Source organism: Mytilus galloprovincialis, chromosome 12 (assembly GCF_965363235.1).
Source record: "Mytilus galloprovincialis chromosome 12, xbMytGall1.hap1.1, whole genome shotgun sequence".
NCBI lineage: Eukaryota > Metazoa > Mollusca > Bivalvia > Mytilida > Mytilidae > Mytilus > Mytilus galloprovincialis.
Window position 1 is genome coordinate 35057793 of NC_134849.1, and position 15055 is coordinate 35072847.

Consider the following 15055-nt stretch of genomic DNA (forward strand, 5'->3'; position numbering starts at 1 on the left):
ATGTCTGTAGAGATGTATATTTCATGGATTTTATCATATGACGTAAAAATACGTCTGATGTTTCTATTTTTTATTCGTTTAGAATTATACTCAGTTCACAAATGCATAGAACATAACTTCTTCAATCTGTTCAATTCAAAAGAATAGGAAGCAGGATGAAAAAACGAGGCAAACAATCGTTGTCGCTATATTTTAAACAAATCAAAGAAGAGAGTTACAACCATTATATTTTCTGATCTTTACTGTCATGGAGCATTCATTATTCATCATTTCATCGAATTTTAGACATACAAGTCCGGCTTACCAACGGTTCTTCCTCAACAGAGGGAAGAGTTGAAGTACTCCATGACAATATATGGGGTACGATTTGTAACACGAGTTTTGATATCAATGATGCCAAGGTCATTTGTGGAATGCTTGGATATAAAAATGCGTAAGTAAAAGCTTTAATACACTGGAAAATAATGCGCATCGGCACCTGAGGCAATCTTATAATTTTTTTAACGAAAACATCGACAACATAATATATAACGCTAACACAAGCAATAGATAGAGGAAGATATATATATTCATCTAGTTTTAATAGATGATAAGAAGTCAGTCTATCTATAATACTGTGAAAACTGCTGTATTTTGTAATTGTACTTAAGAATCAATTGCTAAGAGCTTCGATACAATGAATACAAATGATGCATCATTGACGGCGAAGAAATGTTATTATACTATGTAACGATACATGTGAAAATTGATTTACATAAACATTTTTTATATAAAGGCATTGTGTTAAATTTTTAGTCATATCTAACCCTAACACAACTGAATTGGGACAAATAGACGGTCTCAAAACACTAAAGGAATGTGCAAACACTCGTTTTAAAAAAAACTTACAATACCATGGAGAAAAAATGAAGAAAAAAGGACAAAATCTCCAAAGTAGTTAACAGAAAAAGATTAAAAACTGAATAACACAAATTCTACAAAAACAGGGGAGATCTAACGTATTCGGAAGGCGGATCAGATCATTTGTCTTTTTTCGCACTCGACGTTTTGTTCATGATAGGGCTAACTCGGTGATATATCTCATTGGGTCATATGGCATTCGAATAAGAAAACCGAGATTATTAAACAGAACTACGATATAATCTCTAAATCTTGAAGAAAAAAAAATGCTTTGGTGGTATCCATTTGAAATGGCTTTGTACTAATACATCCCGTTATTGTTTTTTGGTAATTTTAATATTCTCGTCTTTCATGTTTGATACTATGTTTTGTTTATATGCCGTTGGGTGATTTTTTGTCCATTCGTTTGATGTGTTTGACCTTTTAATTTTGTCATTTGATTAGGGACTTTTAAATTCCTCTGAGTTCATATTTTGTTTGTGTTTGTATATTTAATGACACGAAAGAAAACAAAATACAGATATTTCAAATGTATAACATTTTAAAGATAAATAATCTTTTAAGCAAATAAGAATAACCAATTAATTGATTCTTGTATTATAGCATGATAACAGAAAAACACTGTTACTAACAGATAATAACTTTTGTTACAAAATACCAGAATATACTTCTGATTGACTGTTAGCGATCACCTATATAATAAAAACCCACATATCCAAGATTGAAACACACATACAATGTGAAATGAATATATGTATTGTCTCATCATATTCTTTATTCAGTCAAGCAACAGTTTATCCAGGTTCAAAGTTTGGAAAAGGAAGAAACGATATTTGGATGGACAATCTTGACTGCATTGGCAATGAACTTGATATTAGTAATTGTTCCTTTCGAGGTTGGGGAGAGTCCAATTGTACTCATTTAACGGATGTTGGCATTACATGTGGTATGTAAAAATTATACTTTTAAGTACACCTACTAGAACATGTTATATTGAACCCATCTTAAATGAACTAAAGCCCTTGTATGTCTATTGTCTCTTTTTTGTAATGTATATTGAATGATCGACCATTATTACATTTTGCTTTTTATTTCCTTCAGCAACTTCAGTAAGATTAAGTGGTGGAAGCAAACCTACGGAAGGTCGCGTAGAAGTCTTTCACAATGGAACCTGGGGAACAATTTGTGACGATATGTTCGACATCAATGATGCAAGAGTCTTATGTCATACTTTAGGTTTCAGTTCGTCGTAAGTCAAAAGTATCTAATTACAAATTAAATTTATTCAAGCTATACAAACAAATCTGTAGTACACGAACCACATTACGAAAAACGGAATTGACAATTTTTGTATATCATGTATATCTGAAGTATATATAAACTTCCAGGTTATACCTTGCAGTCAGTGTAATAAAAAGAATTATTGATCATTTGTTGATGCAGTATACATGTAGTATTGAGTAAGATGTTTCGTTTATCTTTTGAGTGTTTCCCTCAGTTTTAGTTTGTTACCCGGAGATGTATTCTCTCAATCTTTTCATGACTTTCGAACAGCGGTATACAACTGTTGCTTTTTTTATTTAAACATGTCAAAGCTACTAAGCGATACATGATATCTACTTGTATTTTTTAAGTCGTATTGAATTTAGGAGCAATGATCAGAATCTTTTAGTTGCAGCATTTCACGTGGTTGTTTCCAAATATATTGTTCATAAACATGTATACCAAAGCAAGAAGACAAAAACGAGGATTGTTATATAAATGATATCATATTAATTATAGGAAAACCAATAGAAAAAAAAAGGAAATGATCACTATGAAGTATAAGTTTGTAACGCAATTTATCCCTTGTAGTGTTTTTAAACATCGCTTATATAAAGTAATATACGTCTTTTTTAAGACATCCTGTTATTCCCAAACTAACACCATATGGTAGTTTTGTAAGCAGTACACCAGTTTTAATGGATGATCTCAAGTGTATTGGGACAGAAACGGATATTGCTAACTGCAGATTTAATGGATGGGGCAAATCTGACTGTACATACCAAGAATCAATATCAATAAGCTGTGGTGAGTGCCTTTGACATATTTGATGACAAAAAAATCTTTAGAATATAATACATAGAAATAAATTCATATTAATACGTCACAAGAAAGAACGGTAAATACTTGTTTTTTTTAATTTTTGGTGAGTGCCTTTGACATAATATTTTTGAGATTTCGAAAACAGTAAAACTACATGATAGCAGGATGATTTGATGACAAAAAAAATCTTTAGAATATAATATGTAGAACTTAATTCATATTGATAAGTCACAAAAAAGAACGGTAAATACTTGTTTTTTTCTTAATTTTTCCCACAGTTTATGTATATAACCAGAATCGGTCTTGCATATACATTGTTAAATAACAAAACTTAAGTGGAAAAAACTATAGTTTCTTTTGTCCCTTTTATCATGAAATGTGAAAATACAATTTTCTCAGTCGAACATATGCTACTTATAATAAATTTTAACAACATTGTTTATGTCCTTACCAAACATATGGTTTTATAGTTACATCATGTACATTACATGCATTAAGAATCTAAATTCCAATTCTTCATCTTCTATAGCCAATGGTAATGATCGTAACCTTCGGCTAGCGACGATGGTTGTTCTTTGAAAGTCTAAATTAATTATTTTTTCGATCAATTTAAATATGCTGTTTTAATGACACTTATAGATAAAACCCTGATTATCACAGCATATAAACAACTGCCTCGTTTGATTTTGTTTAAGCAGTATATGTTTTGTTAATAATTAAGCTGTTAAGATATTACACTCGTTGTCCAAATCCCCTTACCATAAAATGTGAAAAATACAATAGACAAACTATCATGGATTTCGTCATGGTTATGAGCAAACTATTATAAACTTTTAATATTCGAAATACGGCTTTTAACTTTAGAAAAATATTAGCTGTATTTTGCAAACAGAAAATGTGAATCCCCAATACTCACCAACTTCGTATTTTATTTTGAATTTTTAACTTTTTTATTTGAGCGTCACTGATGAATCTTTTGTAATCAATTTCAGCCCTCATATCTCTGATGAATATATATACTGCTGTTGATATTTATTAACCAAATTATAACGGATTTAAATTTATTGATTCGTTGTTTTTATAAAGTATTAAATCAACGGTTTTCTCATCAACAATCATTCTGTCTTGTTTACAGCTATAAATACTCGTAATGAAGATACTTAGAAATGACAAATATTATAATTAATTAGTTTTTTTTGACAGATCTGGATATCCGGACGAAATCCAATTCCATTGAAATACTTCAAGTAAAGGTATTTGGACGGTGGGGAACTGTGTGTGCTGATGGATTTGGTTATGAAGAAGCCACTGTTGCATGCCGTATGTTAGGATATCAAAACCAGTATGTGCAAATAAGCTTTTAATAGGACTTACATTCTGTTTTATGTGTCATAAGTTATAAGCGTAAAAGTTGTACAACTATCCACCACAGACTAAAGAGCCAGGCTGTTAAAAACTGCTGGTCACCGTTCGTCCGTATTTGTTAATATATAAGACTACATTCGGTATATCAAATTTTTGTCTTTACACCAAAATAAGATAAAAAAGTAACCTATCGTATTCCTACCATTAGGCTACTTTTTTCAAAATAATCCTCGCACAGTTCTTGCAAACTTATGGTTTTCTTTGTGAGTGAAAGTGGACAGATCGGTTAATAATTTGCAGCTAATTGATCTATAATTCAAATATCAATCTCGTATTTGTAATATTGAACATGTGGATAGGATGTTAGACTATCCATATGGTCTATCGATTACTGTGGATTCATATATTTGTGGGTACCAAATTTGGTGGATTGTGAAAACTTGCATTTTCATGGATATCTGATCTCACGGTTTTTTTTTCTCTCCATAAGACTACATATAACCATACAGCATACTTTCAATTCGTTTACAAAATCCGCTATAATTTGAATCCCACAAATAATAATAACTTATTTTCAGTATATATAAATATAAAATGATATAATGAATATATTGAGAAAGTAAATTTGAATAAAAACGAAATGTAATATCCATACGTGACAAAAGACGAAATTACCGAACAGTTTTGTGCAAATTTTGCGTTAACCGAAATGTACACAATATTTCCACAGTATGCTAGTATTCTGGGGCCGTGTCAACGAAGCTGTCCTAGGACTAAGACATGTCTTAGGATTGTCTTAGGACACGTCTTAGTCCTAAGTCGGGTTCACGAAAGTCTCCTAAAATAAGATATGTCATAAATTTGGTCCTAAAGTTAAGATATATAATTAGGTGGGTTAGGATAGTCCTAAAGTTTACATCGTCCAAAAACGTAATGAAAACAACAAATATGGCATAAACTCAATACTAAAAATACTAATTCAATATTAAACTATCATTAGATAAAATTAATAAAAAAAATATTGTTTAATGTTTGTTAAAGAATTAAATTATTTCGTGCTGCCTTATTTGAAGCCTAAACAATACTATCATCATAAGCAACATATTCTAAATGATTCAAATAAGGGAAAAGTTTACTTCTTTTATACCTAATTCTGATTCGATACATATAATGAAATCGAGTGGACCTAAGGACAAAACTAGTTTATGTACTAAAATTGCAGCACGAATATCACAAAGTTTTGTGATCATTTACTTTTGTTTTCGTATTAAATTCATTTATATCTTTTGTCATATTTAATAACGTATTTATTAGTATTCCGTAAAACTTTAACTTTTATTTTGCGTTAATCGTTTTCGGTATAAGAGTCATCCTCCCTCTCTTTACACATAGGTTCTAAAATACAATTCAATCTATGTCATACAAATCTCTACATATATTTTCAATTAAATAAATGTATAAGGATGGTCCTAGGACCATCGTAGTTAGGACTGTCATAAGACAGTTTTGTTTTACATCCTAAGACATGTCTCAGACACGTCCTAAGACCATCATAAATAATGTCCTAAGACCTATCTTAGGACATGTCCTAGGATACTTTCATTGACACGGCCCCTGAAGCATACATCAAGTACCTAAGTGTGTCGTACAAAAATAGGTCCTTATATTGATTAGCATCATAATCCACTTCTGCTGACCTTTCTAAAACACTAATATGACCATGTCATTTTGTTCGATGTTTTGTATTCTAAATTTTTTTGATATTTGTTGTTTAAAATTTTGTGTGTCTCCCCGTCGTTTTCACATTCAACATGTTCAATTGTCATTGGTTGAATTTCTATTGTTTATCCCTTTTTAAACCAATCACAACGTTTTGGTGTACGCTTTTCTAGATATTAACAAGAATGCATTTGTTTCTGAAACGGCGAATTGTCAATCAACATGAAGCTAACCTGCACAAGGACAAATAGGTTTTCTTAACATACAAATACGAGTCTGTGTTTACACTTTTTAATTTATTATTTAGCAGAAGGGAATTATATATTTCTTTTGAATAAAACAATGTACTAATATGTTGCTTTTCTAATGATGACTTTGCTTTTTTTAAGAGAATCAATGTTCTGTTTGTTTCCGGTTGTAGATCATTTACTGTTAGTGCTCTTAGGATTTTTCTTCTTTGTCAAATGTGAAAACGTTTAATAGCCAAGGACTAGATTATTTTTTTTGCTTGCCTAAATTGGTCCAAATGTTTCTAAAAATTATTTATTGACAAGATGAACTTTTAATATAAATCTATACTACTGACACCTCATGAATGGTTGAATTTGACGAAAAATAAAACAGCAAATAGACAACTTTTGCTTTTTAACACAAATGTATATTTCGTCACCACATATGTTGTTTTAAAAAAGAAAGATAAAATATTCGAAATCAGTTGATCATTAAAATGTGAAAATACAAGAGGAAAAAATGCTTCTTCAATTTGTTCTTTAACAAGATAATATAGTCGTCATTATATGCGGTTTCATTTTTAATCTTTATCCCTTTTATCCAAAACTGTAATAAATGCCTGAGTAAAGGAGCTTCTGTTTTGTTTTCCCAACAACAGTATGTATTGTGTCACCTAAATATGATGTTCAGACGTTATTATATGACTCTAAATTTAATTTGTCATAAATAGAAAAATATCACACAACAATATTAACCGTTTTATTAAAACTGTACGTATTTGTATTTGAATTTCTTTGAATTTAATCCGTTGTTCAACAATTTAATAGTTTGTAGAACAATCAAGACAAATGATATATATATATATACGTACTTATAAATATAATTATTTTCTGTGACTGTATCTTACATTATTATTATATATAATTTGTAGGATCCTTTACTACAGATAAATTAACTGATCTGTAAAAATAACATCTCCATGCCTTATATATCATGTACTGTAGTACGACGCTAGATTAAAACTGACGTGCAAAGGTAACACCCGACCATCGAAAGCTTCATTTTTATGAAGCCAAGGTGGTCGTGTGGTCTAGCGGGACGGCTACAGTGCAGGCGATTTGGTGTCACGATATCTCAGTAGCATGGGTTCGAATCCCGGCGAGGGAAGAACAAAAAATGTGCGAAAGCAAATTTACAGATCTAACATTGTTGGGTTGATGTTTAGACGAGTTGTATATATATAGATAGCTGATCTGGAAAAATAACATTTCCATGCCTTATATATCATGTACTGTAGTATGACGCTAGATTAAAACTGACGTGGAAAGGTAACACCCGGCCACCGAAAGCTTCATTTTTATTAAGCCAAGGTGGTCGTGTGATCTAGGGACGGCTACAGTGCAGGCGATTTGGTGTCACGATATCTCAGTGGCATGGGTTCGAATCCCGGAGAGGGAAGAGCAAAAAATTTGCGAAAGCAAATTTACAGATCTAACATTGTTGGGTTGATGTTTAGACGAGTTGTGTATACATAATTTACACAGTCATGTATCATCATCACTGCTGGTGATCCGATGGATAAATCTGTTGTAGAGTTGTCACTGACTCAGACGAAGTTATAAATATAATCATTTTCTGTGACTGTATCTTACATTAATTTGTAGGATCCTTTACTATAGATAATTTAGCTGATCTGTAAAAATAACATCTCCATGCCTTATATATCATGAACTGTAATACGACGCTAGATTAAAACTGACATGGAAAGGTAACACCTGGCCACCGAAAGCTTCATTTTCATATATATATAACTCGTCTAAACATCAACCCAACACTGTTTGTTCTGTAAATTTGCTTTCGCAAAGTTTTTGTTCTTCCCTCAACGGGATTCGAACCCATGCTACTGAGATATCGTTACACCAAATCGCCTGCATCGTAGCCGTCCCGCTAGACCACACGATCACCTGGGCTTCATAAAAGATGAAGCTTTCGGTGGCCGGGTGTTACCTTTGCACGTCAGTTTTAATCAGGCGTCGTACTACAGTACATGATATATACATATAAATGTCACATGACAAATCACGAATCGTCAAATCACTTTCAATTGGACTGTAGCGTCGAAAAACATGAGATATGCGCATTCCACAATTGACAAGGATTGTAAATTTTTCTTTATGTACTATATCATGGGACTTTTAACTGGGGTACCATTTTTCCAGTGTTGTGTTGTGTTGATAATAGACAGGCAAAATATACGGCCGAATTGCGTTCAGTGTATTATATTTTGTAATCTTGATATTTAAATTCTAGAAAAAAAACATATGGTTTAACCGCTCGAAATCTTCATCCTTCATGTTCAAGTCAGGTGTTTGGTCTTTGACAATCATATCAATATTATAGTATTAATGAATGGGTGTTTTTATAATGGCCCTGTTATATGTCCAAGGTCTGTTCTAATGGTCGAGGAAGTCTGTAATGGCCCGAGGCAACGCCGAGGGCCATTATTACTGACCGAGGACATATAACAGAGCCATTATAAAAACACCCATTTCTTAATACATCTATTAACCAACTGAAAAAAAATGTATATGTTAATATACCAAATATCCAAGATATTAATTTGACAGAAGTTATTAGTTGAAAAACAAGAGGAACAGTGATCCCTATATATGGTTCTCTAATGTTGGTTGCTGGTTACTAAATTAAATAAAATACAAAAAAGTATTATACTCTTTCACTGACAACTTAATGTTATTAACTTTATTAAAAACCCCAACTGTGCTTTATACAGAAAAACAGGACCATTACAGAAAAAAAACAGGGCCATTACAGAAAAACAGGGCAATTACAAAAAAAAAAAGCCAGGGCCATTACAGAAAAACAGGGCCATTACAGAAAATATGTTATTTTTAATAACCAGTCATTTTTGGCAATAATGTACTTAGTTGGTTAATAATTTGATATATTGTTCAAATAGTTTTACAGACGTTAGTATCAAACCATATGTTTTTCTTTTTGATTTTTTCAATTTAGAAAAACAGAAGTACACCCATCGAAGACATTATTGGACCAGGTTGTTATGAACAACATAAAATGTTTAGGTGTTGAACACGATATTCGGAAATGTCAGTTTAACACAGATAATTCAAGAACTTGCAAGAATACAGTTGTTTTAAAATGTACTCATGGTAAGTATGTACACCATAAAAAAAAATTGGAACTATATTTCAATTTATTTGAGTTTTATTTTCCCGACCTAATGCTAGTAATTGCTATGTTAATTGTTTTTGCGGAAAATATTTGTATCTACAAATAGTTTTAATTTGTTAAATCAGGCAATGAACAAATCGAATGATTTAAATTATTTTATTTGAAGTTGGACAATATTAGTCGTCCTTTAAACTCTTATTTATTAACTGTTACTAAATCTCATCATTTCCCACTGCAGATATCACAAATTTCAGAAGAAATCAATAAAGGCTTTAAACCGAACGCAAATTATAGTGAAAATATGAAAATCACCTTTTAGAGAACAAGTTCAGTTGTCAATCCGGAACGGTCTTATCTACATAAAAAATGAAGAAAAAAGCTTTTCGGCGTCTATGTTGATTAAGTAGAACAACAAGGCGGACGCGACAGATAGCACTTTTTGTTTGAAAAGACGCGTTGATTGTAACACATTTTTTTATTTAGATAAATACATTATTTTTTCATTTTTTTTTTATTTTTCTGCATCAGTTAATTTATTAATATAAAATATGATAGCGTAAAAAATACATTTTTAGAGACATTAACCAGTTAACCTCGATACGAAAAGGGAAAGGACTGTAAAACATACTTCATCAGTTTTGATAGCAAATGGCCGTAGAAAAAGAATAATATGCTGTATCAACATTTAGTTACCTTCCTAATCTTGTAATGAATAGAGAATTGTACTTTCAAACAAAATGATTCCTTGGTTCAAATTTTAACAAAGGTCTAAAGCAAGTTTAATTCTGAATCAGTTAACCAATAATTTAACTACGGGTTTAATTTAACCACAGGATGAACAACAGAAAACAACCTATGGTTAAATGTAAACAAATGGATATTATCCTTAACCCTTGGTTAAATTTTCCTTAAGAGATGAACAACGGAGTCCTGAAGTGACCTTGGCAAACAAACATTTAAATGAAAAGAAAAATATCTTTGTGGTTTGTAAAAATGTCCATGCAAAACGAACACAAATTTATGTGTAACACAGTTTATTTCAATTCTTTAACTGAACAAACACTTTCGCATGATGAAAATCGAAAGTAGACACATAACTAAAAAAAAAAAAAAACATAACACAAAGGCAGCAAATCATTCACTTGCATTACGACGAAAACCTTACAATATCACATGTTCCATCAATGTAGACGCAGTCACGTTCATCCTTATTAAACATCATCAAATCTGCATAAGATATTATTAATGACCATTGCAACGAACTTTCATTCATGACCTCATTCTCTGTATTACTTATGTTTGGAAACCACTTCTTCAAACACCAATCAAACTTCAATTCAACCAACACAAACGTACAGTTATTATCTCTGACATTACCAGACACATACTTTAAAACCGGGTCTCACCAGAAAAGACGAAAATAAAAATCGTGAAAAAAACAGTTTCAGGATGCAATTAAATTGAGCAATACACTCATAATAGACCATTTCACTCGTTTGGTCGTTTGATCGTAGTATTAGAAGTTATCTTCACTGATCTCTGCAAATGTCTTAAATAAACGCCTCGATATTTCTTGAGCCTAAATTCAACAGTTATTACTGTATACGCAACATCAAAATCAAAGAACTGATGGATTTAGTCAAAGATTATGCCGTGCAATAAGCTAAACACTAAAAAAGTAGTAAACATCCTTTCCGAATGGGTGAATGCATTATGGTCGTTGAAAAAATTGTAATATAAAAACTGAATGGGTATATGAATAATAATACTTCGTTGATCTTTAAAGAGCCGAATGTTGAAAATTCCCTCCGTAACAGATAAAGCGACAACCACCATTGCTGGTTTGTAAGTCACTTTACATAAACTAATTGGTGAAAGGATGAGGTATTGATTTGCTTGGAAACTCAACATATATAAATGACAAATACCAAGGTGAAAATCCTGAAAAATCAGATATCTGTACTATCTTCCATTTGAATCTCAGCTAAATTGGAAAAACAAAATCGATCTGTCTCCCTTATCGTCGGTACTTAAAGTACCCTGAACACTGTCAGATTTTACACGCGCTATAAGACGGCTGGTTCTAACTATTAAGATAAGTTGTATTCGCAATGAAAACTGCACTTCACAGTTTTGGGAGGTTGTAACCATATAATGACAATACGAAAGTCCAAAGATTTGTTAAGATATAGGTAATCTTAGTCAATTTCCTTTTGCATTGTTCTGCCTTGTACATATGTATTCTTAAGTCGTAACTAAAGACAAATTGCCTTGATTCAACAAACGCCAACGTTAATGTGTCATGCCAGATGGAAGGATATATAATTACTCTGATTCAACAGAAACAATATATGATGGTGCCATGTCACGATGCTTGATTTCCCCCCTACTTGCCGAATTTAATAATATAAAACTTGATGACTGTTTGACCAATTCATCACATTTAAAATAGAGGATATCAATGAAGGTAATTCTTGACTTATATTTCGAACTAAAGTTAAATTGAGGACAGATCTTTTTGACAACAAATACGAGATGTCAGATTCCCAATTACCAACCTTCCATTTTTACCTTTTAAAATTTCAGTAGCTGGTATATACCACTCAGTTGATATGCTGTTTCTTTTTTATCTTTAGAATTTTTCTTGGTACAGTGTTGCTGCTTATAATGGAGCTGTTAAAACATTAAGGGCCAAGTAAAAAGACGGAAGCCGTCTAGGTTTTGTAAAGTATTTGTTTCTCAGATGGAGGCGACTATCAAATTTGACTTTCCACTCTGTTTGTAATAATATTAGCAAGGCGAACTTTGACACAGGTAAAGCAAGATCTGTTTATCCTCTAGGAGCATCTGGGATTATCTTATATTTTCGGTTCGGCTCGTATTTCTCAGTCTTTGAATTTAAGGTTTTAACTTCATGTTGATTCTATGTCTGTCGTTTTTTTTTCTTTTCAAATGACCTTGTCCGTTTGTTTTTGGTTTATTACTTTGAACGTCATTTAAGTTTCTTTAATCCTCTACTTTTTGTTTACATGAGAGTTCATTTAAAAATAATTGTGTTGTTCTACAAAATACTTGGCTACTTAGAAGTCGCGCATTGTCAGAGTTAAAAATTTTACCTCAGCGGATATGTGAGCACATTCAAAAAGTTCCTCCAAATAGTTGATTGTTTGAATGCATTTACCTCCTTTGAGGAAAAATTCATAGTAAAGTCACGTAAAATACATTTAAACATTTAATATTTTAGGTGTGGCCGATCTTAAGCTTACTGATGGAATGTATGGTACCGTTCTTATAAGACATAATGGAGTTTGGGGTACAGTTTGCGATGACGGTTTTGATACAAATGAAGCGAGAGTTATATGCCGTATGCTTGGATACCCGAACCAGTAACTATAATTCTACTTATCGTACTTTTATATGATAAATCAGATGAAAAAGATGAGTCTTATATATCACTACACTGATGGATAACTACATTAGCCTACGATTGTCGGCAAAGAATTTAAGGAAGCTCGCTTGTCATGTTTTTGAGTTTTGGTCAGATTTTCGGCATCCTCTGTTTTTATATATTTGAATGCCTTAACAAATTTTGTCCGGTGACCCCCATTTTTCTTTTTATAATTCTTTTACATGTGTAATGATAAGCTGTCTGTTAAAGTCTTATAAAATTTTGATTATTTTTTAATAGTTTTTGAGGACTTGAACTTGTTAATGATAAAGCTATGAAAAGTCAAGAGTAAACATTTGCCCAACAAAATTTCAATGGCTTATATCTCAAAAACAAGCATGGTGACCTATATATTTTTTTTCTCTTTTGATTCCTTTATTAATCCCCTATCAATGTATGCTAGTGTTATAAAAAGTCAATTACTTTGAAACTGAGAAGCCAACTCCATTAACGTGACGAAAAGAAAAAAAATACAATACATTTTCCATAATGAATATCTACTTTGTTAAATAAAAATTTACTAGCAATAATTATTACTTTAATTATGCAGTATGTTATGTCATTTAAGATACAATCTAGAGAATGTCAATTTTCCATGTACTTTGTTTGTTTCTTTTTGTTGCGAAACTTTTTGTTTAAACTGTTTGTTTTCTTTCGAAGCGACAGTTTTTTGTCTTGCTTTTTAAAAATCGGGTCTTGATTACAAGCAAATTATATAAAATATTTTGTATTATTCTTGCATATTTGATAGTCATTTCATTTCATAAATATTAAAGTTTTTAATAAAGATTCAAATCGTTACAAACAATGGACGAGAAAATATGTATATCACTTGTATTCCATTTTGTGAATGATAAGCTGAGCATGATAATTAACATATCAATTGTATTTTGCACCGTTATATTCTTTTATCAAAATGGTTTATTTCTAGTCTAAAATATTTGGACTATTTTTAGCGATACACAACATCTGAAGTCTTCTGTTTCAGAAATGCACTACAGTTACAAGGCGCAAAATTTGGCCAGGGAACCGGAAAAATTTGGATGGAAGATTTAGGTTGTGGAGGAGGAGAGTCTAGTTTATTTTCATGTTCATTCGGGGGATGGGGAAATCACGACTGTACCCACACAGAGGACGCTGGTGTAGCATGTGGTGGTAAGATAAAGTTTTAATTAAATGTATATGCTAATAGCCATTTGAGTAAACATCAAGGGTTCTTAACATCATACAAAGTCACAAAGATAATTAATTCTAAACACAACTGCACCGATTAAAAGAAAAAAAATATGAAATAATTGAAATGATCATTAGAAAAGGCTCATGATTCTTGTATTTTATCTAATTTATCTAAATCATTCTTTATTATAGATTCTAATAGATGATAGGTTTGATTTGTGGGCCTATTAACAATGACATTTTAGATAAAAGATGTTTTTATAATAGAATAAAACTGAGAATGGAAATAGGGAATGTGTCAAAGGGACAACAACCCGACCATAGAAAAAACAACAGCAGAAGGTCAACAACAGGTCTTCAATGTAGCGAGAAACTCCTGCACCCGGAGGCGTCCTTCAGATGGCCCCTAAATAAATGTATTTATTAATTTACACATGCACATAGACACAATATAAACAAAACATGTGCCATTCAATTGTACCATATACATTTTCCTATAGAACTGTGAATTTAAAGCAATATTTATCGATGTGTATATCTGAATAATCGATTCAGACCATCCACTTCAAGGTGAACAGAAACATGTCTTGTTTCGTCAGTTGGTCAGCACACTCATTATTTGTTACTGGCAAACAATATTATGCAGTTCAAATAACAGACATTTTAAGTTCTGATGAAGAGAGGCCATCTAAAAAGTTACATTTAGAATTTTGTAAATTTTCACGTGAGTGAGACAACAAAAATGCATCTTTACATGAAGCTGAAGCTTAACAAAATGCTTAATAAGGAAAAGAAAAATATCCTGTATTTTATCTAAAGAGTTTTGCATGTAGTAAACTAAATCCTTTATTTAAACGAACTTAGTTTGTAAACACTACAGCAGAATACCCCTGGTATAAATAATCAACACCATTCTAATGC

At 31.6% G+C, this 15055-nt stretch overlaps 1 protein-coding gene across 1 annotated transcript; it reads left to right on the plus strand.

Moving 5' to 3' along the window:
* Positions 1–429: 429 nt before the first annotated feature.
* LOC143053648 (scavenger receptor class A member 5-like) lies at positions 430–14340 on the plus strand. Its single transcript, XM_076226436.1, has 5 exons — positions 430–433; positions 2002–2142; positions 12755–12896; positions 13947–14113; positions 14327–14340. The coding sequence occupies exons 1-5, from the start codon at positions 430–432 to the stop codon at positions 14338–14340; spliced, it is 468 nt and encodes a 155-aa protein (XP_076082551.1).
* The last annotated feature ends 715 nt before the right edge of the window (positions 14341–15055 follow it).

Bases quoted from the DNA above. Each gene is read 5' to 3' on its own strand.
- LOC143053648 (XM_076226436.1), top strand. The intron at 2,143-12,754 runs GTTCGTCGTAAG...TTAATATTTTAG, and splicing joins ATGTCATACTTTAGGTTTCA to GTGTGGCCGATCTTAAGCTT. The intron at 12,897-13,946 runs GTAACTATAATT...CTTCTGTTTCAG, and splicing joins ATGCTTGGATACCCGAACCA to AAATGCACTACAGTTACAAG.